Source organism: Pleurodeles waltl, chromosome 3_1 (assembly GCF_031143425.1).
Source record: "Pleurodeles waltl isolate 20211129_DDA chromosome 3_1, aPleWal1.hap1.20221129, whole genome shotgun sequence".
Lineage (NCBI taxonomy): Eukaryota > Metazoa > Chordata > Amphibia > Caudata > Salamandridae > Pleurodeles > Pleurodeles waltl.
In genome coordinates, this window is record NC_090440.1 from 808,510,901 (window position 1) to 808,537,220 (window position 26,320).

General features: G+C 41.0%; 1 protein-coding gene across 1 annotated transcript in view; it reads left to right on the forward strand.

The window, feature by feature from the left end:
* Positions 1 to 26,320, forward strand: part of RIC3 (RIC3 acetylcholine receptor chaperone) — a 267,543-nt gene that overhangs the window by 41,802 nt on the left and 199,421 nt on the right. Inside the window, exon 2 of the mRNA XM_069223683.1 lies at positions 12,794 to 13,008. Within this exon, the coding sequence (XP_069079784.1) occupies positions 12,794 to 13,008 (215 nt within the window). The remainder of the gene's footprint in view (positions 1 to 12,793; positions 13,009 to 26,320) is intronic.

A 26,320-nucleotide genomic window follows, 5' to 3' on the forward strand; every position in this document is an offset into this window, starting at 1 on the left:
ATAGAGCATCGTAGGGTGGAGCCGTGCATACTGTAGTGGTGTAGAGTGGGTTACCGTAAAGTGGAGTAGCATACATTGGAATGGCGTACAGTGGAATACTGTACAGTGGAATGTAGAAGAGTAGAGTGGAACAGAGTGGAATAGCGTACAGTGGAGTGGTGTGCAGTAGAGAGCAGCAGACTGAAATGGTGTGCAGTGGAGAGGTGGAGAGTGAAGTAGGGTACAGTGGATTAGTGTAGAGTGGGTTGGCATACATTGAAGTGGTTTACCTTAGAGTTGAGGAAACTTTTATAAATGTAGTGGCGTATCATACAGTAGAGTAGATTGCTGTGTTGCACAGTTCTGGTAACAGTCATAGAGTGGAGTAGAGTGTTCTACAATAGAGTATATGGGCATAGAATTGAGTGCAAATTTGGACAGAAGATTTACGGGGATAGAGTGGTGTACAATCTAATGGAGTGGCATAGAGTATAGTAGATTTTTGTTGAGTGGAATTATATAGAATAGAAATGAGTACTCTGGAGTGGCGTAAAGTGTAGTAGCATATAGTAGAGTGACATAAAGTGGAATAATGTAGAGTGGAGTAGCATGGATTGAAGTGGCATACAGTGGAGTTGCATAGCATGTAACAGCTCATAGTGTAGTAGCATACAGTGGAGTGACGTAAAGTGTAATCGCGTCTCATGTAGTAAAATACAGAGGAGCAGCATACAGTGGAAGAGGGTAGAGTGGAATAGCATACAGTGGAGTGGTGTAACTGGATAAGTGTAGAGTACAGTTGCATACAGTGTAATAGCGTAGAGTAGACTGGCTTAGAGTGGAGTTGCGTAGAGGGTAATAGTGTATAGTGGAGTAGCATATAATGGAGTGGAGTAGACTGGGGTGGCATTCCATGGCGTGGGGGTAGAGTTTAATAACATACAGCGGAGTGTCATACATTGGAGTGGGTTCCAATTGAATAGCATACAATGAAGTGGCATAGAGTGGAGTGCCATACACTGAGCAGCATAGAGTGGAGTAGCTTACAGTGGAGTGGCATACAGTAGAATAGGTATAGAGTGGAAAGGCAAATACTAGAGTAGCATAAAGAGGAATGGCATACAGTGGAGTGGCATACACTGAAAAGGCATAGAGTGGAGTTGCATACAGTGAAAAAGCATAGAGTGGACTTGCGTCAAATGGAGTTGTGTACAGTGTACACAATAGCATACAGTAAAGTGGTGTAGATTGCACTAGTGTATAGTGGAGTAGCGTACAGTGCAGTTGCGTATAATGGAGTGGGTCAGACTGGAGTGGCATATAATATCTTGGGGTAAAGTGTAAGAGCATACATTGTCATGATGTACATTGGAGTGGATCCAATCGAATAGCGTAGAATGAAGTTGCAGAGAGTAGAATAGCATACATTGGGCAGTGGAGCATACAGTGGAGCACCATACAGTGGAATAGAGTATGGTGTGGTGTTGTAGAGTGGAGTGACACACAGCAGAATAGAGCTAAATGCAGTGACGTACAGTAGAATCGTGTACAGTGGAATAGTTTATACTGGAATAGTGTTCTCTGGAGTGGCACATAGTGGAGTGACATAGACAGGATAGGCATACCGTGGTGTCTCGTACAGTGGAGAGGCATAAAGTGGAGTGGTGTTGAGTGGAATAGTATAGGGGAGTGGTTACAGTGGTGTGGCATACATACGTATGTGAAATTTAGCAACAATGTAGATTATGGTGTGCAGTGTAATACAAAACTATCAATTGCACTGCCTTGTGTTTCTCCAGATTTACCAATCAATGCAGGGCAATGCATGGTTACCTTGCGTTCCTTTGTAAATCCATCATAAGTATTGCATTGTCCATGTGACACCATGAGTAATGCAAGGGTACCACAATCCAATAATACAGCTAGGCCTTAGTTATATTTTGGGCCATGGTATACTGTGATAACTATGCATTATACCATGGTACATGGCAATGACAAGCCAGTGCATAATTAAGTAATGGCTGTTTTTAAAGAATGAAAGGGCAGCCATGGGGTCTTTATTATACTTTGGCTGTGTCAGTCTTAGGGCCTTCGATATAGTTAAGTAGTTTGTCCCTTCATATTATCATTTTATTTGAGTGGTAAAAGGTAGGGAAGTTTGTTTAAATTCATTGATATGTTTCAAAATAAGTTTACGACCATGTTCCACAGTAGTTTTGTAAAATTATTTGTAAAATTCCACGAAAGTACTGCAGTGACATATATCAGTAGGTTTAAATGCATTATAACTTAAAACCTACTTACCCTACTTACCTGCAATACTCAAAAAGCATCATTTCTGCACCATAAAGTATAATCCTGCCAAACTACATGTAAATCTATTCAGCCATTTTTGCACTACGTCAAATACAATAGTCTGTGGAAAGTTCATTGGAAGACAAATGTATTTTAGGACCACCTTTATCTTTGCCCTCCTTTAAGGATTCGCCACAAACATTTACTTCATCTCAAAATGTAGTGTGGCAATCAGATTTAACATGATTTATCTCTGTTTATCTGTTGTATTTGATATGTATTTATTTATTGGGTTACATCATCATGTGACCATAAATATGTTTAGTCGTTCATGTAGTAATTCCGAAACTTTACATATTCAGTCTACTTTTTGGGCTTCCTTGCAACTTTTAGTTTGATTGTGCTACATATGTAGACCAAAGTGGAGGCAATCATTGATATTGTTATACAAACTGAGATTATTATTTTTGTCCTAGGGATCAAATATCATATCCTCCAAATAGTAGTTTGTGTGACTCAATGGAGGCTGCAGTTTTTCATTTTGTTGCACAGGGATGCATAAGAAAGATAATTGTTGCTTGGCTTGTTGGACCAGTTTTATTTTGTGAGCAGAGGGGTCCCTCAGAGACCACTTCATCTGTCCTATGTGGTCAGGATACCCCTTATGCCATTTTTTCATTGTTTCCCCCTTAGCCTCATGAGAGAAAGAAAATGATGGGCACAACTTTGCGGCCAGACAATCAGTGCCTTGCTTTACCCCCGGATCAATGGATCCTCAGTGAATGTATCTGGGAAGGATCTGCAGCCATAGATATCTATATTTCTTTTTCCTTTACTATCTTCAAAACTACTGAGTTGATTTATACCAAATTATAAAAAGTACTCTTTATGGACCAAAATTGAGCTTTCTGCCAAATTTGGTGTAATTCCATCCAGCGATTCGGGCTGCAGTCATGTATAAAATACCAATGGGAAATTGCATGGGGAAAACAAGTTTTGGGGCCACCCCTTTTTCTAGGCCTCCGCTTAATGAATCACCCCAAAACTTTCCCAACAGCAGTGGAAGTGAGTAGCAAGCAGGTTTTGAAAATTTCATCATGATTCTTCAAATGGCGCCAAAGTAATAGGCAAATAAATATGCTCTTCCTATGGGAGCTAGGGCTTAACCAAAACTACCTACTCACGACTGCCAGTAGGTAATATATATATTACCTAAGAGATATGTACATACATATTCACTTAAAAACCAAAGGTTCCAGAGACGTTTTAGTGAGGCTCACATTTTAAATGTACAAAACCATAGAAATTCACCTGTCAGCTCCCACCAAGTAAAAGCAAATAGCTATGTCCCAGGGGTCGGAACTGGTGGGTGGCGGTCCCCACAGCCATTATTAGCTCCTCAAGGGGGGCAGCTTGGTCCCCCTCCATTGAGCATTGCCCTGAGGAGGTGATGATCCCTGGGCTCGGGGTCTGAAACTGTCCCTCTTTGCTCTTTTATTGTACCCCCGGGGAGGTTGCAGTCCCTGGCACTGCGGAGGGAGGGACGCAGCTCTCTGCACCATATTTATTGAAAGGCCCAGGGAGGTGGTGGACCCTGGGGCTGCAGGTCGGCATTCCAGCATTGGATTTAAACTTGGCCCCGTGGAGGTGGCAATCCCCAGGCTTCAGGGGGGCCCACCCCATTCAAAATTTAAATGGCCTCAGGACCTGGCTACACGGGGGCTTTAGGGAAGCAAGCACTGGAGCCCATGCTTGGTTTTTGTTTTTGAATTTTTGGTGGATCCACTACGATTCACTACGATTCCCCCTGAAAATTCAAAAAGAAAAATGCTTTTTTTCACCAGAGCTAAAGGATCAGGATGTCCCTACCCTGGCCCCTTTTCTTATTTTAAATTTTGTTGAAGTGTTGGCAGCCAATCAGATCTCAGCACAATATTGTGAGGGTTCACGGAGCCTTCGCGTCTCTATATATACAAAATAGGATTTTCTTCAACTTCTCAAAAACTACTGAACGGATTTAAACAAAATAGAAAAAAGGGTGCTTTCTGGACCAAGAGCTATCTTTCTGCCAAATTTGGTGTAATTCTATCTAGTGATTCGGGCTGTAGACCCGTTAAAAATCCCAATGGGAATTAATATTGGAAACGCACCTTTTCGACCCCCCTTTTCCTTGCCCCACTGGGATTTTGAACACAACTGCAGCCTCAACACCTGGGCGGAATTACCCCAAATTTGGCAGAAAGGTAGCTTTTGGTCCAGACAGAAGCCTTTGTAGGTCGAGCATAAGGGTAAAACCTCTTATATACTTTTAGTATACTTCTTACTGGGCTTAAAGCATTTGATTTGCTCATTTCAGTGGCATTTACAAATCCTTCCTTGCTAGTGGTCATTCATGCCTGTTAGTTCCTCCTTTTTCTGATTGGGAGCAGAGACCAACTACTGTATAATTATGCTTTGCCCTATTTATCTCTTCTGTTGGGGGCTTTTTTTTCATTGTTGGCTGTACAGAGAACCCATGATGGCTGTGAGGTCCCTTCTCTTGGACATGAGACTGTGACACAAGACCAAATAAACACAGTGGAGACCCAATATTACCAATATCTCTACAAGGGCATGGAAAATGCAATGCATGACTGTATGAAGGAGTATATATAGAGGGCAAGTTTAGTGAGATTGAATGAACTGCAGGCACCAGCTCTGAATACCATGCTTAAGAAATCCTATAAGCCATAAAAGGATTAGCAACTGGCAGAATTTTTCAGTGCAAATGCTTACCTGTTGGCACCTAAGCTTACGAACGCCTACATGGATGTGGTGCTTTAAGGTATGCTGTCAGTGCGTATAAGAGAAGCTGTAATCATGCTCCCCTTGAAGGCCTGTCAGGATTTGTTGGCACTTACATCATATAGGTCATTATCCATGTTGAATTTGGATTACAAGATCCTGGACAAAGTTATAGGGAACTTGATATCCCCATGATGACCAGTCTGGTAAACAATGATCAGACCTGATTTATTCCCACTATCTGTAAGGCTATAAATGCCCGGCGTCTTGTTCACATCCTACGAGAATTTACCAAGGGTGATTAGATAGGAGTGATATCAATCGACATGGAGAAGATATTCGAATCTTAGCAGTGAAAGTGTGTATTTGCAGTAGTAGATGAGACAAGTTTAGTGGCAAGCATATTGAAATTGATATGATTGTTGTATAGTTGCCCCAAAGCCAGAATTCGGACTAGGAAGGTTATCTCAGAGCAATATCCAATAGAACATGGAACTAGACGAAGATACCTACCCTCTGTCACGCCTGCTGTTTGCCTTGGCAATGGTGCTAATGGTGTCAATGTTCAGGCAACACGTTTTTGGTTAAGGTGTCAGGGTGGACACCAAACTACATATATTGCTATTATATGCAGATGATATTCTGTTGTATTTATATAATGTGCAACAGCAGTTCCACAGGTGTTGGAGATCTTGAGGAAATTTGAGGTAGTCTGGATTACAGGTTAATTATGCACGGTCTTGTTGTGTACCTCTAATGGGAGCTTGAACCAAACTTAGCAGACTGATTACCAGTCTTATCGCTTAGGTGGCATTTCGGTATTTCGGCACACAGATATATCATACCAATGCTGACCTGATTGAGGTAAAGCTAGAGAAGGTAATGGTGGTGGTGGGTATACAAGAGTTGGTGGCTTTCTGGAAGAAATTTCAGCTGATTCTGAATTATGTTACATAGTAGATCAGCTGTAGAAGTTGGATAGGTGGGTGGCAGGTGCCAGTAATCAATAGATGTGGGAGATGGGTATTTCTGGGAGAGTGTGTTGAGAGTTCAATATGAACCATACAGTAGACATGTCTAGCTCCCTAAGCTCATAGAATTTGCAAAATAGTTGGAAGAAAGCCCTCATCCGCACTCTTACACGGGTCGCATATACCCCTGAGGTGCTCTTGGGGTGATCTCGACATTTAATAAGCTTGCTGAGTGAACAGATGCACAAATGTGGAGCAGGGTGGGAGCTACCAGCTTGGAGGATGTTCTGGAAGATCTGTACATTTTAAATCCTTGCTGAGAAGATATACAATGTGTTGGTAAGATTGATACAAGAGTCCTGGGATGAGTACCCAGAGGTGCTGATGCAGCATGAAGTGTTACATACGGTAGTGTCAGTGACAGTAGAACAGTAGTAAATCATTTGTATAGAGCGATGATTTCCCAGACTAAGAAGTCATCAACAGCTAATGATTTGTGGGTTGATGATCTAGACAACATCATAACAGATGACTAATGACATCAAATTATAGACTACCCCAATTTGGTGTCTAAAAACACCCAGTAAATTACATAAAATAGTTCCGATGGTGTTAGAGAGATGTCCCTGCTGCTTAGATGAAAACACTGATCTCCTGCACATGTTTTGTGTATAGCCTGCTCTCCCACTCTACTGGCCATGCATCCTAAACCAGAAAAAATCACACCATGGGATTACACTAAAGAAAGACCCTAAGGCCTTTCTTCTGGGTAAATTATCAAGGAGCAAAAGGTAAAAGGAGGCATAAAATTTGCAGACCTAGCTATGATATTTGTGAAAAGGTACATCACAATATCATGTAAGAGTAACAGCTCTCCACAGAATGGAGGGATAACCTAAAAAGATGAGGTGAGGGAGCGGATAGGTACCTTCAGATTTAAATGATAAAAATAGATATGGTTTGCGTGTAACAGGGTGGGACATACTTCTTAACAAACTGACCAAAGATGACACAAGACCACCATGAACAAGGTGTATCAGGAAAATTTGTAAAGTAGTAAAATGAATTAATGCAAAGGAAATTTAAGCTACGGGCACAGTGTTGGTTACCCCCTGTTCCAGAACAGTGGGGACTCTGTGGAGCTGGTGAAACTTTATGCTTTATCTTGATGATCCTGGAAACATTATGAGACATACAGATTGGAAGGCAGAGGAATCATGATAGTAAATTTGATTTTGGTGCCACATGCCAGCTGCTATTGATACATGCCTAACCTGATAAGATTTAACCTGTAAGCACTGTCTCATGTTTTTGTACACAAATTGCACATGCAAGTGCCTGCACCATACAGAAGGGTGAAAAGGCACAACATGGCCCCATTAAGTACTTCGTGCTTCTATATAATATCATAAACAAATAAAAAATATGTTAAAATAGGCTATGTTCTAAGACCTTTACTTATGTTTAGAAAAACTGAAAAATCCAACAATTGAAGAAACGTTATGTTTAGGTGTTAGAGTGAAACACAAGCTAATGGTAAAAAATCCAAAAATCATTAAAACACCCCTTGACCAATGATTCTGACAGTGTGCTGTGGGCTTTGAGAACAAGGAGTAGTACAACATCCTAAATCAATTTTTGGACTCTTATTAGCTTGTCTGTAAGCCTTTCCAAAGATGCAAAATAAATTGGATGTTTCAGAAATGAAGCTCTTTTGACAGATGTTTTCTTTTTACTTGTATTAATAGTCTTCTTTTTCAATTTGAAAAACAATAAGAAGTAAGTTTTCTTTACAATTCAAAAAGAAACCCTTTTTAATTATTGTCAAAACAGTTCCAGCCATGAACAAAAACGTTTTTAAAAAAGTGAAATATTCAGAAATACAATTGGAAAAAGAACCAAAATCCTTCTATTTCAAAGCCAAATAACATTCCTCAAATATAAACTGACTAAGAGCAAGGGTTAACTGCCTGATGCAAGTTGCGTGCACAACCAGGCCATTGGTCAGGCCCTCAGCCACTCAATATTTTAGATGGCCGATGATCATGTTCAGTGGCCACAGAGCCTATGCAGTGCTATACAGGGAATGTGTGTAAATAGCTGATGAGATGCAATGAGCATGTGCACTTCGTAAAACATAGCAAATCACTGGAAAAAACAGTTAAAGCAACGTTACAAAACATAAAAGCCACTGAAATTCACCAGTTATGGTTAGGTAAACTAACCATGGCTCACATTCCCTGCCTTCCACTGCTTACAACCTATAGTATAACATCATTCATGACGTTAAATTTCATCAATGATACCACTGATAACATCTCAAATGGCATAATTGAAGACTTCACTGATTACATTACTTATGGTAGTATACAAAGATTATAATGTGCCCCACCCTCCAGGCTTTGGTTGTCTTCTGCAGCAGTAACTCGCAGGACCTGGCCTCTGGGCCTTCTGTCATGCAATGAAGGGAGTGCCTGTAGGGCTTCAGCAGGTGGGCCAGCTCCTACAGTGCACAACCTTTCACCATGTGCAGTGGTAGCAACCTTCAGGATCTTGCCTCTGCTTTCTGTCTCTGTTTTCATCCTTTTGCATGGGTTGGCCCCTTTGGTCGTACTCAGTGGGGTTTGTCCGCACATCATCCACAGATAGTCTATCCTGCAGTGCACAGCCTTCTGTTGTGTGCAGTGGGTGTTGTATGTGCACAACCACCCACAGGTAGTCCATCCCCTTCAGCGCATGCCATTTGTCGGATCATGCACTAAATAATCTGCTGGAGGTCAACCACAGCAATGTGCACCCTTCTACCTGGGATAGTGGGGATTGACTGCAGGCACAGGCCCTACATCTTACCCTCTGCGAGAGTTGGGTGCAGGGCCTGGATTCTAGTAAGTACCTGCACCCAATCACCTGTGGAAGGTCATCGGAGCTGTACATGAACTTCGGCTATGTGCAGCAGGGCTTGCTGTAGGGCCCGGCTTCCATTGAGACCCTGCCCCCAGCCAGCTGGATAGATGAATTTACACTGAATCAAGCAAAGGCACTTCCTTGAGTAATATTCTACTTTCATTCCAAGTTCGGTGTAATCACATTCAGCCATATTTTTTCTGTATTGAGGAGCAAAGTGCATGTTCTTTTTTTGGAGACGTTTTTGTAGATCCATCAAACAAAACAGAAAATGTCTTGTGAATGTAGTATTGGATCTAATTATAGCTACATAATTATTCAGGAGCTATCGCTGGCTGTGTAAAAAAAAAAAAAAAACACCACCTGATTTGGGACTCTATCCTGTTTCTGGTGCATTTTTAACATGGTAATCATCAAATTTTCAAAGTAATGTTTTTTTTAAAGTGTTCTATTTCTCCAAAGTCTAGGTTCTCAGGCTTATATTATCAGATTATTGTACATTTTTGTTAATAATTCTTCCCATATGCATTTCCACTTAAAACAATCATATATACCTGCAAAATTAAGCAACTGGTATTGTAATTCTTTTGTTTGTGCAAATCATCACACATTTAGTCCCAAAAAGAAAGGTGATAAAAAGTTCACAGCCTGTATCCCCAATTATTTCTGTGTGCAGTGTTATGTAAGAGTCTAGTTAGATCTACTGTAGGGGAGGGGAAGAGGTGGGTGCTTCTCTTCCAGTGTTTTGCCATTTTACTTTTTGGAATCAAATAGCTTAAGCATGTCAACAAATGATTGCTGCTGTTCCCCTCCCAACTGTCCATAATCTCAGACAGGGCAGCCCTAGGTTCCAATGCTAATTTGTAGTTCAGTACACTTTCAAGTTGTGTGTTTCTACTATCCCAGTATGTAGCAATGATTGGCAACTCCAATCAGTGTGGCATATTTATGAGAGCTTTGTCTCATGCTTGCACCATGCAACGTGTTACCTGTGTGATGCAAACCTCTAAGTTAGATTTTGTGAAGCTACGGAAAGCCATTTTGCATGGCTTAAAAAATCTGGAGTAATGCAACACACTGCAAATCATTGGACTACTTTGCGCAAGGCAGGCATTCTATGGGTGTTCCATCGGTGTTGAATGAGTCTGAGTCTGGCTGAAATGGCCATTACTTGTGGGACCATTCTGGTTTCTGGTTTCAGTCCAATCATTGTCATCCAGAAGTTCCAAGTCCTTCTCTGACTGTTCCCTGAGGCAGAGAAAAGGATCATGGGAATTGAGACTAAGAGTACTTAAACACTTGTTATTCCTTATCCACACATTGTTCTATTTTTTTGCCTCTAGCGAGTGAAACTCCAGCACCATTTTGAGCAAAACTTTGTGATTCTCAAGGGCATGCCCTAGCAGCCAATTCAAAAAAACGTTTGTGTAATGCAAAGTCAACTGACAGTTGTTCAATAGATTTCATGTGGTAAGGAGTGTACCATGCTACCTGGGGGTTTCTGAAGTCACTCTACCTTGCCAACCCATATGCTTATTCAATTCTTTCCAACTCTCTAGTGAAATTATTCTTATTTTAGGAAGTACATGCTCAATTTGTGCACCAATAATGAGAGAGTGCAGATCATACGGTTACAGTAAGTGGAACACTAAATGCACAGCTTTGTCATTCTTATCAATAAAGAGCCAATCATTCAGGAGAATGAGTTATCCCAATAGTAAAGCTGCAGATTGAGAATACCCAGTCCACTGTCAAATGTGGCCTGTGTGCATTTAGATAGACAAGTGGAGTGTCACCTGTGCATAAGAAGCACATGAGGGTGTGTTGCAATAAGGAGAAGAAATGCAGGGGGATATTAGAGGCGGTTCTCGGTGACATTGAGAATTTGAGGGAGGATCATCATTTGAAACAAAACACCTCATCCCAAAATATTAAGTAGTAATTTAGCCCAAGCCTCTGTGTTGCATAGGATGGCGCTCTGCAGATGGGCATAATTGAAATTTTTGATATTTAGAATTAGTTGGAGCTAATTTCAATTTTGAGATATAAGAGCGTTTTGTGACAGGAATCACACAAGGGACATAAATGTCGACTTTCCCCAGTTGACCATAAGACAAGAGGCCTCACCATAGTGTAGAAAACTGACACCAATAAAGTTAGGATGGGTTTATTTCCAACTGCGGCATACACGTTTGTATCTTCCAATATCCATTCCTTGAATGACCGTTTCCCCCCACTCGAATTCCTCTGCCTTCCACACTCTAAATTCTATTATCTTCAACCTTCTACTAATATAGTTTCACCTTACAACACATAGACCTGAAAAATGTGTAATATTTTTGGGATAGAAAACTCCAGTTGCTGCAGAAAAAATAGGTGGTCGACTACATATAAAGTGATCATTGGGACTGGACTAGTGAAATTCGTATGCCCCTGAGTCACGCCTGATCCATTCTGCAAGTGCCTCAATAACTAGAGCAAACAGGAGCGGAGAAAATGGAATCAGATGATTTGTGCTGTGGTCAATCTAATAAGGGACAGGCAGAGCCCCTAAGGAAGTGTGTAATGCCTTCACAAACTCGAGAAAGCATCAGCTAAATTCTATTCTGTTAAGCACTGTGAGCATAACGGGCCAGTGCACTGTACCAAATGCCTTTCCAACCCTTCCAACCAATGCATTTGTGTTAAGGCCACTTGCAATGTGCAGAGGCTAGTGCTCCATCCTGGCATAAAGCAATTTTAATCCATGTGGATAGGGGCATAGCTTCACGGGGTGTTTGGGCTGTTACACCCCTCCACCCAATAAATGTATTTTCTGTTGGGTTCAGTTGCTTTGAGTCGTGTATGGTGAGGTGCCTGTCTGATTTTTCCTGGCATATATGCACACACACATTGATAAAAACACACACATCTCCGGTTTGAAAGCTCTAAAATGTTCATTATTTTACAAAATATTGTTTCTCTCACTTAGTACTCCTACCAGTTTGCATATTTATCCATTTCCACTGCATTATCACCTCTCTCAATCGCCCTGCTTGTCATATAATGTATTTTAACATCATATGCCATCATCCTTCTTTGCTTCTCTATTCGGAAGGATTTTAGAAAAGGGTTTAGTTTTGGTGTTTATAAATTAAACTGGTCTATATGATTTGTATAGGTGGTAAAGGGCCCCTTCTTTAAGTATAGCCACTATGCCAGACCTCTCAATATACAACAAAAAGGAATAAAAAGAAGCGTGAGATGTAATTTTTTATAGAATTCAAAAGGAATTCTGTTTTGGCCTGGAATTTTCCCAGAAGGAATCTCCATAATCACCCATTGTATTTAATTTGTGTTGAGATGCGGGTCAAGCCCCCCAGCATTATTTAGTGCAAAAGCATAGAGACAGGGAGGTCTAGGGTGAATGGGCACTCCTGTTCTATTTGAGGGGGCACCCGTGCTGTGTTTAACTCTTCATAGTGTCTCACCTAGGAAGGTGTGTGATATCAGATTTTATTTGCAATTTTAAGGAAACAGGAATACATTGTTCTCAAGTTCCCCAGGTCCATGTGTGAGTTTTGTAACCAGGCCAGGTTTTTAATTTGCGTTGTGGGGCTTGTAATCAAGAGTTATATTGAAATAGTGGGACTATGAATCCCATAGGCAAAGCTAAAACCTAGATTGGATGCAAGAACCTGGGATATGTGATTGCTCGGGGAATACTGTTTTGTAATTGGCATTGTTTTGGCATTCTTTGCTTATAGGGCTATTGTCGACTCTTTTCCAGCTACCTATTTCTGGAAATGCATGACATGAGAATGGGTGTAATATACTTTTCTTGTTCTGCAAACATTTGTGTGTATTTTATATTTTTACAGGCAGCCCTGGACGTTTTCCTCCAACAATGCATCCAAAGATCTCAGATGGCAGATCTCCAGGCTCTAATTTTCCAAGATCCCATCTCACAGAAGCTGTGTCCAAGGCAAAAGGGGGCACTGGAGTTGGGGGGGCCACAAGACAGAACCTTCTTGGGCAGATAATTCCAGTGTATGGGTTTGGGATCCTTCTGTATATATTATACATTCTTTTTAAGGTAAGAATAATGACATTGCTAATCATGTGTTTGCTGCAGAAGTCTCTATGTGTACTGTTTGTGAGTTGCTGATGAAAAAACCTTATAATGAGAATGCGTGGTAGTAGAATTGTCTATATAGTTCAGTTTGCTTTTTTACTGGTATTGGAAAGAAGATCTCCAGGCACCCATTGAATTGGTGGCAATAATCACTGTGTGTTAACAGAGGGATGGGTTGTGGGTTCTGGACAGGGAGCCAAAAATATTGCTGGTTTTTGCGATATCTTTCTGTTGGTCTTGCCTGAGCAGTTCAGGATGGGGTAGGCAAGACTGAAAATTATAGGGGTATGCTTGAAACCTTTGATTTCCCAGGATTCCCTCCTGACGGCTGACACCAATCCTCAGAGTTTTCAATGACCAGCTGCTGTAGGCTGACATACATAGCAGTCTCATCAACATGACTGATTTTAGGTTACTAAGAGGCAGATTTAAAAGCCCTTAGCGCCTCCTTGTGCCATATAGAGCATTTTGTTTTAATGCTAATGTGGCCCAAACAGGCCAAAATCCCTGCACCATATTTACAAAGGCTAAGTGTTGTTCTTTCAGTTAGTTGGGCCTTCAGAGGTATGCATTGTTAGGGTCGAGCCTGCGTAGCATGCGCTTGCGCATGTGTATCGCTTGCGAGGCACTGTAGTAGTTAGAAAAGGCCTCGGAGCCCCGTCCATGTCACATCAGTGTCTTTCATTGGTTCGTGGGCTTACCTTTTAAAATCTGCTTGCTTTCATTAGTGGAAGGCATGCATACGTCATGCCTTTTCTGGTGGTTAGCCCTCCTCGAGCGTAGCGACCAAGTACTGAAAACCTACAAGGCTCTCTGTTTTTCATCCGGTTTGTGGACCTTTTTCCATTTAATGAGGCAAGAAAAGTCCGGTTGGGAGTTTACAACTGCTAATAGCTCTAACTCGGGGAAATGCGAGACCCGTTGCATTGCTAATGCTTGTTCTGAGTTGTGGCTCTGCAGTGCTGAGTCAGAACATTAATCATAGGTGCCTCAATTCCAACCCTTTCTTCAGAATAAAGACTTTTCATCAAATGTAAAGAGTTTGTTTGATGTCAGATGGCTCCTTGTGTATTTGTATTTTATTAATTCCTGGGGGCAAATATGCCAGAGATGCAGCTTCAAAGTGCTACAAAGATTACCAAAAGTATCCAGATAAGGACCTACATTATGTTGTTTTTCTGTTAATTTTATTTATTGAGCATAAGAGGTTTCTTTTTGCAAATGCAGAATAATTTAGCAAAGGGTAGTAGGAACCAGATCGGTTAAATCTAATGTGTGGGATCACTGACAGAATATCAATATCAACAATATCACGTAGCACAAATATGGTGTCAAAAATATTGTTTACAAAAATATTGTGTCCCTATCCTTATAATGGTAAATATAAAAATATTGGAAAAAAATAAAATTCCACTCTAATATTGTTAAAAGATATATATATGTATTGTTTGCATATATATATATTTTCTCTGGAAAAAACAGAGGTTACAGGGACGTCATAGTTAGGTTATCACTTCAAGTCTACAAAACCAGTGAAATTCAGAAGTTATAGTTAACTGAGCTAACTATAACTTGTGCCCCCATAATGCACTGCTTATGACCTCACATATTACATCACTCATGATATGGTTAACTATAGCTGCTGAATTTTGTAGGGTTGAAGTGTTAACCTAACTAATGTCTCTTTAACCTTTGTTTTTTTCAGTGAATTTCTATGGTTTTTGTAATTCCATTTCCTCAATATAACATCCATGTAACCTTTGGATTTTTTCAGTGAATAGGTATATGTTTAAAAAATTTAGAAAATCAGACATCCATTTTAACATTCTAAGACAGAGAGATATATGAATTTCTCACACTGTGTATATGTAAGTTTAAGTAACTATTTATATACTATATGAAATATGGGTCTGAGTTTGTATGTAAATGAGTACATCTGTGACTGAGTTCATGAGGGTCTCACTGAGCGTGTGAGAAAGTGTGCCAGTCCGAGTAGATCTATGAGTGATCTGTGAGTGAGTGTGTAACGATGTAGGTGAGTTTCTGAGTAAGTGCACGAGGGTCTGAGTGGGTGTGTCACTTACTCCATGTTACCCTCACTGCATCTCTGAGTGAGTGCATAATGCTGTCAGTGAGTCTCTGAGTTAGTGCGTAACAGCCTGATTCCATCTGTCAGTGAGTGCGCAACAGTGTCACTGAGCCTGTGAGTGCAAAACACTAGGTTCTTATATATATATGTATCCTACTGGTGGCCGCCATTATGTAGTTATAGTTAGGGCCATGTTTCAATAGAATTATAATTTTTTGACTTGCCTATATCTTTGGCACATTTTGACGAATCTTCACAAAAGTTTCCCTGTGCATGGAAAGTTTTGGGGTGATCGGTTAAGCGGGGGCCGAGATAAAGAGGGTGTAAAAAAAGTGCATTTCACGTGTTAATTCCCATTGGACTACAGCCCGAACCACAGGACGGAATTACACCAAATTTGGCAGAAAGCTAGCTTTCGGTACTCAGATTGTGCTTTCTTGTATTTTCAGCAGTTTTTGAGATATCAAAGGGGAAATAAATGCTAATATCTAGGGCAGCAGATCCATTGCAATGTTTTGCGATTATCGATGTGAATTTGCAAATGCACGTAACAGCAGAAATGCTGTGAATGGCTGCTTGCAATCTGACCAGAAAGTTGCTGTGCCATTTTGAGTAATGGGACATGGTCCGCATTGCTGAAAAAAAAAATTGACATAAGGGGTCAGGGTGGAGGTACCGTGACACCAGGGATGTGATATAGGCATGTTTGTGGGTCAGATTATGGTTTTAAAATGATTTTTCACTACATGTGATATTTGTGAATATTCTAGGATATTCAAGGATGTTTGAGAATATCCGAGAATATGCAAAAAAAAAAAAAAATCACGACTCATTCATGCAGTAATTCATTCACTCATACATGCACTCAAAGACTCATGCGCCCACTCATACATCCACTTAGACACTCATGCACCCACTCGAACCCACTCATAGACTTACACACCTACTTTCACACCCACTCAGACACTCACAGATCCACTGACAGAGACAGGCCCTGTGGCCAACACCCGCTGCGTAAGGCCAAAGGCTGTGAGCTGCGTGGGTTTGGGTGGTTGTAAGGGCATTGCACACGGGACAGGCCGGTTCACAAGAGGCCTGAAACAGCAGTTTCCTTTCGCTGCCTACGGCCCTGGCCTGAATGTGCCCGATCTCAGAAGCTCTAAGCAGGGTCGGGCCTGGCTTACCAGGTTTGACCCTGCTTAGTGCTTCTGAGATCGGGCTCATTCAGGAGAAGGGGCCGCTCTGTGGCACTGCACATGAGGCAAGCGGGTGCACAAGAAGCCTGAAACGGCCCTCGCCTGAATTCAGGCCAGGGCCGTAGGCAGAAAAATCCTCTTGTGCACACGTGTGCACAAATAAAAAGAAGAAAAAAAAGGGGTACTCACCTGGGTCCTCGTTATGGCGGCCTGGCGCTCTGCCTCCCTCTGTCCCCTGCTCCCGGGTCCGGTTGCTGACGGAGGGAGGTCTGCAGGATCCGGTCTGGAGTTGGTGCTGGCAACAGCTCCATGCTGCCATGCAAATGTCGGGCAAAGAGTGGGCACTGCAGCCCAGATAGCTGCTGGTGGGGCTAGCAGAGTTTTCGGCTGAACTCTGCGCTCAAAGCGAAGCCCAGTGTGTCAAAAACTCTGTTAGTTCTGCCAGCAGAGCGAAGCTATTGATGATATCGTCTATTGCATCTTTGATATTATCAATGCAACATTTGCAATAACATTATTGATAAGAAAACTGTGCATGGCAGGGCGCAAGTTGAAATAACTTTAACTATAACTGTTGAATTTGTATGGTTTTGCATGAGTAAATTCAGAACCTAACTATAACGTCCCTGTAAGCTTTGTTCTTTATATATATATATATATATAGATATATATATATATATATATATATATATATAAATATATCTATCTATATATATATATATATTTACACACATACTATACACTCACGGCCTACTGCTTGCGTCCCCAGGCTGCAGTGCAGCAGTCTGAGTCAGGCTCCCGTAGTCCAAATAGAAACACAAGCTTCCTCCCCTTCCTGAAGGAAGGACTCAGACTCTCCTGTGCAGTGCTCAGTGAAATTTATTGAGTCTGCTTCCCCTAACACATTTCAGCCATAGCCTTGGTCACAGGTATTGAATGAAGCGTGAAATTCTCAATTATATATAGTGCTAAAGGTAAAAAACGGTGGAAACAGACTCACGTTAGACAGTACACCATTCAAGGAGACAGGGTGGCCATCTTATAATGTGTGTGTGTACATCAATAAGTATAAACAGATCATGTAACTCGGCACCTTAAATCACATTAAAACTGAATAATTATATCAAATGAGGGTATATTAAGAAGGCATAATTAATCCTTATGGCTGAGTGCACCCAAAAACAAAAATACAAATGTAACAAACACTCCAGTCAGGGCAAGGGAATTACACATCCAAGATAACCTCTGCTCACGCCCTTGGTAGCTTGGCACGAGCAGTCATGCCTAACCCTGAGGCAATGTTTAAAGCATTTGCACAACACACACAACACATGTGACGCAATAAATACACCACAAAGGAACACAACACCAAGTTATGTAAAAATAAACTGTATTGCACAAAATTATTAGACCAATCACAACATGTCAGTATTATCCTGCTACCTAAGCAGTTTTCAGAATGTTACATGCTACTATTACTCTGCAGAGATCAGCAGTAGTCATATATAACACACAGGTTACTTATTATTCTGCATCATTAGCAGTAGTCAGGAATCACATTACTAAAGAAATGCACTTGTCATAAACATATCATAAATGCCCATACCAGGAACATTAGAACACATATTGCAAGTCATAAAACATCAAACATAATGCCCATATTATAAATGTATTATAACTGCGCACAAAAGGAACATCAGAAAATAAATGGGACATCATCATGAATGCCACTAGAAGGAAAATATTCTCACACTGTACGTGTCACCAATGAGTGAGCTGCACCTTGCCGTAACATCACAGTAAGACAAAAGCAGGCAGGTTATGTCTGTCACACATATCATAAGAACAACCCTTTCCATTCACATAAGGCAGATTATGAATTGCATGTGTTACCACAGCCAGGCAAAGATGGCCTACTCCATCAGGGCATAACATCTGGCAGGAGTACTGAGAAGAATACATTCCAGTGTTGGGGTAGGCCGAACCTAAAGGAATCACCCCCAAAGCTTCACGTATTGATTATCTTGGCCGGAGTCACAGCGCCCCGGCGCTTCTCTTACAAATTACGTAGTAAACTGAGAAGCCACCACAGAACACTTACGGGCCGCTTGTAGCCACGGCAGGCTTCCCCCATGTTTAGGGGAAATATGGTACTCTTGAGACAAACACTCACAGGCCGCTCCTCACTTCCCTAGTGTGTCGGAGGCTCTGCATAGCTGCTGCTCTATCCCTGGGGAGGCCACCTGCTCCATGGAAACCTCCTGAGGGGCTCAGCCGTGGGTCGGTGCCTCATCTGCAGCAGCCTGGATCACATTGGTGAAGCCGTGCAGGTTGGGGCCGGCTTGTGCCGCTTGGGCACCTCCCAGAGCGCGCCTCACCCGCGGTTACTAAATCAATGCTGGCATCTCTTCTTCTCCTCCCCTATGTCAGAGAGGAGGTGAGGGGGGTCCTGCACAGCGTACAATAGGCACTCCCTCACACCTACTTAAGCCGGCAAGATTTCCAGCAGTAAAATGCTCTTCACACTCTCGGGCACAGAATTAACATAGCGCTTAGGTGCTTTAGGGCCTGAGGTGAGAGCGCTCTTCATGTGGGGGTCAATAAAAAGAGATAACAGTACTCCTCATGAACTGAGCCCCCATAAAGCACACTCCTCAAGCTTCAGATGGCCAGGGCACTCTACTTGTTCCCGGTGGAAGGACAACAGTGCCAAAGCAATAAAAATGGCATGGGAGCAGGGGCATCAGCACCCAGCCCATGGGACACAAAAGGGGAGCACAGGGCGGCAGGGCCCGGCAACAGGCCAGCACAAGAGGGATGCAGACCGTCATAGTTCCTCCAAGGGACCTAGCAGGTCACAGGTCAGCATAGCAGCAGCAGTCCAAGGCATTTCCTGGTGAGTCTCTCCAAGAGCATTCTGTGTCCAGTTTCAAGTAAGTTTCTTGTATAAATTATGGCAAAAAATCCCCTGTACTTCTACTCAGTTTTGCAAAGCATTTCCAATGAAGAGGAGAGGGGGTTTCAACCAGCTACAACTGGTTCTGGGGGTGTCCCCTCTCTCTTCCAACACAAACTCCAAACATCATTTGGGGGTAAACGACTCTTTTGTGTGAGGCCAGGGCACAGCCTTTACAAATGCATGTGTGCCCCGCCTCCCCCTTTTCTCAGCCCAGGAAGACTATTCAAAATGCAGATGCACCTTTGTGACACCTTCACCCTTCCTGAGTACAGGCTGTCTGAAAGGTATGCACAAAGACAAGCTGTCATTCTGCCCAGACGTGGATTGGAGTCAAGCTGCAAAACACCAGAGTCATAAGCACAGAGAAATGCTCACTTTCTAGAAGTGGCATTTCTGTAATAGTAATGAAAAATCTACCTACACCAGTAGGCGGCATTTCTCACTACCATTACAACCATACCAAACATGCCCACACCACCCATCATAAATCAGGCAATACCTCCTAGACATAAGGCAGGGCATTTCCAATGCAATCCTATGAGAAGGCAGCACTCACAGCAGTGAGAAACCAAATAGGTTGTTTGTCACTACCAGGACAGGCCACACTACTAGGCACATGTCCGCCCTTCTACAGACATAGCACCTTGCCCGTAGGGCTAGCTAGGGCCTACCTTAAGGGTGGAAAGGGGAGTTCTGGGCCTGGCAAGTAGATTTAGATGCCTGGTCCCCGTGGCAGCAAACTGCGCACGCAGGTTCTGCTCTAGCAGGCCTGGGACAGGTTTGAAAGGCTATTTCACTGGGTGGCGCAAGCAGTGCTGCAGGCCCACTAGTAGCATTTAATTTACAGGCTCTGGGTATAGCACTGTACAAGGGACTTACAGGTAAATTAAATGTGCCAATCACATATAAGTCAATCATACCAAGTTTACAAGGGAGAGCACATGCACTTTAACACTGATTAGCAGTGATAAAGTGCCCAGAGTCAGCCAAAAAGGGTCAGAAAAATTAGGAGGAGAAGGCAAAAAGTTTGGGGAATTACCCTGTAGAAAGGGCCAGGTTCAACAGATACCAATAAGGTTTGAATTAGTGGCCATCTTGAAATGAGTGTGTCATCAGTGTAAACGCCCTACCATCAGTGCAACAGAGCACAAAACCCAAATGTCGTAAAATATATGCAACTGAAAATGATAAAGGTTGGCCAGAAAAAAGCACCTAAGCAGTTCACAATTGTTAGAATGCCTGAGGATATAGCATTATCATTGCTGCTTGCTGAACCCTAGGGTTATGCACTCATAATTGCTGCTTATTCCGCCACATTGCAAGCGTAGGACCACCCAAAATTCACCCAAGCAATACAAAATTACAGCTTATAGAATGCTCCTTAGGTGACAGATGCTTGAGTATAAATGCAGACATATATATATTGTCCCATAAACATTCTTGGTCCAACCATTCTTGTACATATCTGACAGATCCATTAACGTTAGTAAGGAAGTACACCAAAATGACATACAAGTCCATATGGGCAAATTTCAAACCAGTACCATTCAGACCTATCACATTAATGGTGAAAGGAGAATGAAAAGCTGGCAGATGGTGATTAAAGCTGATACCTCAATAAAACAAGACAAGATCAAAAGATTAATGTCCTTCAACCCTTGGAACTAGACTTATCTGACTCTACATTACTAAGGTCTTAGGAAGCAAAGAGGAGGAGACTATATACAGTGTAACATTACACAACAATGTCATATTATTGGCCTAAATGGGCTGATGATTCTTCGCTCAAATTTAAATTCTTGGGTATCAGGGAATCAAAACCAATAATAAATTTGGATTTTAAAATGCACAGCTTGTTTTCACTACTGCCCTCTCTGATGACATGTGTAATGGCATCAATCACAGCTAACTTGAGAAGTTTTTATTCTGAAAGTGTATTTCAGCAAAGTGGCCGCCCATAGGGTATTACCTGTCATGTCTTACAGCCCTCATATGTTCCAAAACACATTTCCTGGCTCTGTGTATAGTGCTGCCCACATATAACTTGCCACATGTTGCAAAGTAAACAATATACACAATAATAGGTGTTACAAGTGAAAGTTCTCTTAATCCTACAATACCGGGAGATGTTAGGAATCCACAATTCTGAGTCGGAGATTGTAATACATGCCTTACACTTCATACAGCAATAGAAACCACCATTAGTCTGCTGTGAGTATCTCACCACCTGGCAGGTCACCATGTTGTTACTGAGCTTATCCTGTAAGGAATAACTCTTCCTAATCTGCGGTGTATCATGAACATACTTGGTAATAATGTCATCTGTCTTAAGGACATGCCAATGTCGGCTGAAAAATTAGGAAAGGAAAGTAACAACCTGGTGACCTGCCAGGTGGTGAGAGATTCACAGCAGACTAAAGGTGGTTTTTATTTCACTAATATTGAATACTATATATACATATATACTTTTATAAACACACATACATATATGTGTGTATGTGTATATATATATATATGTGTGTGTGTGTGTGTGTGTATATATATATATACATGTGTATAGAGAGAGAGATAATACACATACATAGATATTTATAGTAACACAATCATTAAAAATATACATTTTTACAGTACTTTTTTTTTTTTTTTAATTTAGTACTATGAAAATCATATATATATATGTATATATATATTTGTGTATATATATAAATATATATATATATATGTTTGTGTACATGTGTGTGTGTGTTTTACATGAAACATTAAAAAAATATTAACAGTTTAATTCAAAAACATTAAACAAATTACCAAAAGAAATATAACATGTAAAGATAAAATAGGCATTTACAAAAAATATTATAAAAACTTAAAAGCAAATAAAATATAAACCAATAATATAAATTACAATTATAAACAAACACTAATAAGAAATGTATTTAACCAATATTAGGAAAATGTATTGGAGTATTTTTAATAATAGATATGCTATTCCACTACAGTTTATGCAACCGTAGACAAAGTGTAGGACTTTCGAGGAGTTAAATGTATAATTCTTACTCCAAAAAGTGCAGCAGTAGGAAAAGTGTTGGATTTCCGAGGGTTTAGTTTCAGAATTCCTATTGCAACCAGGGCAATAGTAGGAAAAGTGTTGGACTGTGGAAGGGGTTAGATTTACTATTCCCACTCCAAACAGCCCAATGGTAGGGAAAGTGTTGGACTTTGGAGGGGTAAGGTTTACCTTTTCCACTCCAGTCTGTGCAACAGTAGAGAAAAGACACGGCATTGGAGGGACAAGATTTGCTATCAAAGTTGTGGAATTTAATAAAATATCTCCTTGCCCTTGGGACAGGTTGGTCCACCTTTCCACAGATGTACACACTGTGTCTGAAGGTAGCAGTAAACAATAGTTCCAGGGTTGGAATGCCTTGTTGAGTCTGTGCAAACCTACAAACCTGCATGTTAGCTCTTCCATATTCCTTTCCCACACTGAGAAAGCTTTTAAATGTAAAGTGAACTTGTAAATGCTCAACAGATTTTCGCGTGAGCGAATCTTCACATACCTATTTGCTCGTGTTAAAATGCAATTCACAAATATTTTCTAGGAGTTACATTTCCTGGCCTACTTCTGTAAATTTTTAGTAACTCATGAAAGTTGTAAATCTGCACTGATGGAATGACATATACCGTGGGTGCACTTTTGTGACTTCCTTTAAGAAGTGGGCCCCTAATTAGTTCTGGTGATAACCAAGACCTTTTGTTTTTATAAAAATTCTGTATCTCTCTCTTTCTATCAATCTGTTAGCTGGCTTCACAATGTGTGACAGCATTATGCTCATTTACAAGGAGGGTATTGGCACACAATGTATTTTTGGGCTGCTGACCCATGTCGAAACCCCTGACCTTGCCAATAGTTGTTTATTTGCATGTTTCCCAAAATCATGTTAAAAGTGGTTACACTGATTTTTCCGTTATGAATATATTTTTGGGAAATACTAGTATGCATCAACACATTTTACTAAATGATGCTTCAAAGAAATGGCACCTAACATTTCACAAAAGTTTAGCAAAATATTTTTTCCTAGATGTATTTTTTAATGAACATTTTGATTTTAAAAGCAAAGAATCCTCAAACTTACTTTCAAGCATCTGCAAATATGTGCATCAAATCAGAGGACATTCTGGGAGCTTTAATAGCCTATGTTGTTAAACTTTGCAAACTTGTGTACACATTTTTATACTTTAACTACTATTAAAATCGCCGTCTGAGCTTACAACATTTCCATAGCGTACTCATCCTAATAGTAAAGGCCTTGCATTAATGAACCATAAATACAAGTTCAAATATCATTAACCTATGGACACAAATGTTAACTGTACACAATGCCCTTCCCTGATCCATAATGAGGTACTGTAAACTGACAGTTGAAGGTTTTGTGCTACAGGGGTTGGGGCCTACATGTTCCAAGGACAAAATAAATAAGAAAACGACTTGTCCTTGACCCCAAACAATATGTCCTGCATGCCGGGCTGTAGGAATTCCACACCCCTGTAAGATTCCCAAAGTAGGGAAAGGGTTAGACTTCAGAAGATTTTCTTTCCGATATTTCAGTCTTGTGATATTTACAAAATTATATTTTATCCTGACACCAATGAGTGCAAGCCTGTTTAAAAAAGCCAGGTGTTCAGGCTCTTGAGGAAATTCCTTATGCTAGGTAGGGAGAAAGCTTCAAATAGAGGGCTCATGAACCACTAAACTGCATCTACCTGATCACCTCCTTTGGAGTTTTAGAACAACAAGGAGGTTCGAGTGAGCAGTTTTCAAGTTTCTTTTAGGTGTATAGAATTCTGCCTTTTTAGTGATGAATCAAGGCCTTGCAACCTCTTTAAAATGAGCCAGCAGTCTTGAAGTGGATCTGTTGTTTAATGGGAAGCCAATGGAGTTTCTACAATAATGGAGTGATGTGTCCACCTCGGCAGATGGTAAATAACACAGGCTGCTTCATTTTGAATTACTTTATTCTATGAATGGTGTTGTTGGGAAGTCCTATGTACATCTAGATATGAACACTGCCATCACTATGGTTTGTCTTGTTCAAATGGAAGAAAAGGACCAGCACAAAGACCAGTCCTGAACTGCCATCTCATCTTAAGTTATCAACTACCAATAAGATGACAAATTTCATGCTATGTAGCTGGTGGAAGGAAATGAACAAAATCTTACAAAAATACAGTCGATTAAGAAATTTTCTTCTAAAGCTACTCTTTCTGCGAAGAGCCTAGACAGTCAGACATTCCACAGTAGTAGATTACCACTATTGTGACATTTGGCACCTTTCCACAAATTATTTTACATTTCCACTTTAATGGAACCAACTTAAGGTCAGGAACAGAGCTTAAGTCCCAAATACGTTGTCTAAAATTAAAACAGTTCACCAGGAAATCATGATTACACCCTTATATAGATTGCCATATAGGGACCAGCATTCTATAATGAATGATATCCTTGATTGCCAAATGATCATGGGACTTGCACCCAGCTGACACATGGTGAAATTGCTTTTTAAACCACGAAATATTTTTAGTGTGTGGTCCTGCACAGCTGGTACGTTAGCCAAAATAGACTTGGAAAAGATCAAAGAAAATGTCTAAATAACAAACTCCTTCTGGAAAAATTCACTGCCTTAATTAAAAGAATCAAATTGATTGTGCTTGGCACAGAGGTTAATTTTGACAGATTATATAATACATTGTTGATTTTTTGTTACTGTCAAAATGTGACTGATAAAGATCCATTACTTTTATCTTCTAGTTGTTAGACCTGTCCGTCTTTGGGTAGTCTTCCCTCAAATGTTTTGCCCTACTCCTCCTGTTTTTCTTAAATTCATTTTTGTTGGCCTTAGGACTCAGCACATTTTACAACTGCTAACCAGTGCTAAAGAGCTTGTGCTCTCTCCTCTCAACAGGGTAAAATTGGCACACACCAACTGGTCTATTTAACTTACTTTAAAGTCCCTAGTAAAAGGATACTACATGTACCCAGGACCTGTAAATTAAATTGTATTAGTGGGCCTGCAGCACGTATTGTGCCATGCACTGAAGAACCTTCTTTTAAACATGTGTCAGGCCTGCAATTAAATCCTTTGCATGTAGTTTTAAACTGCTACTCAAACTGGGCAAAATTAACCTCTTGCCTGGCCTAAACCTTCCTTTGTAATACATATAAGTGACCCCTAGGTTCAGCCCTGAACAGTTCATAGGACAGGGTTCAGTGTACTTAAAAAGTGGGACTTGCACTTTTAACTTTTTCATGTTCTGATAGTGAAAAACTCTCAAATTCATTTTTCTCAACTGCAAAGCCTACACCACCCATAGGATAACACTGGGTTTGTTATTACATTTAGTAAGTGAACATATTCAATTGGGAGCAGGTAGGTAAGTCGAGTTTGGTCTCTAAAGAATTGTAATTTAAAATCCTCTTTAATGGTAAACTCGGATATTAAGTCGCAATTCGAAAAATGCTACTTTTAGAAAGTTGGCATTTTCTTGCCTAAACATTTGGGGGCTAATTTAAGAAAAGTGGCACTGCACCCGGTGCAGCACCACTTCCCTTATGCTACTCAGGGCCCCCCTACCGCTACCATGTGTGTGCCGTATTTAAAATACTGTACACCATGGTGCAAGGTAGGAGGCAATAGCATCAGAATTCCTGACCCTATTGATGTACTCAGAAGGAGTAGTGCCAAAAGTTTGGTGCTACTCCAGCAGAATACATCGGGCCCATTGTGTTCAACGACATGCCCCCTTTTAACGCCTGCTCTGAGCAGGATTCAAAAGTGCAGCAAAAAATTGGCATAAGGAAATCCCTTAGATTGCCTTGTGCCATTTTTTTCGACCTCCCTAACGGGGGAGCGCCCCCCTGCATACATAATGCCTGGCGCAGGTATAATGTGGAGTAATAGTTTACAAAGTGGCGCAATGCGTGTGTAAAAGGCCACTTTAGCACCGCCTGGAGTCTTTATCCTGGGTCACATG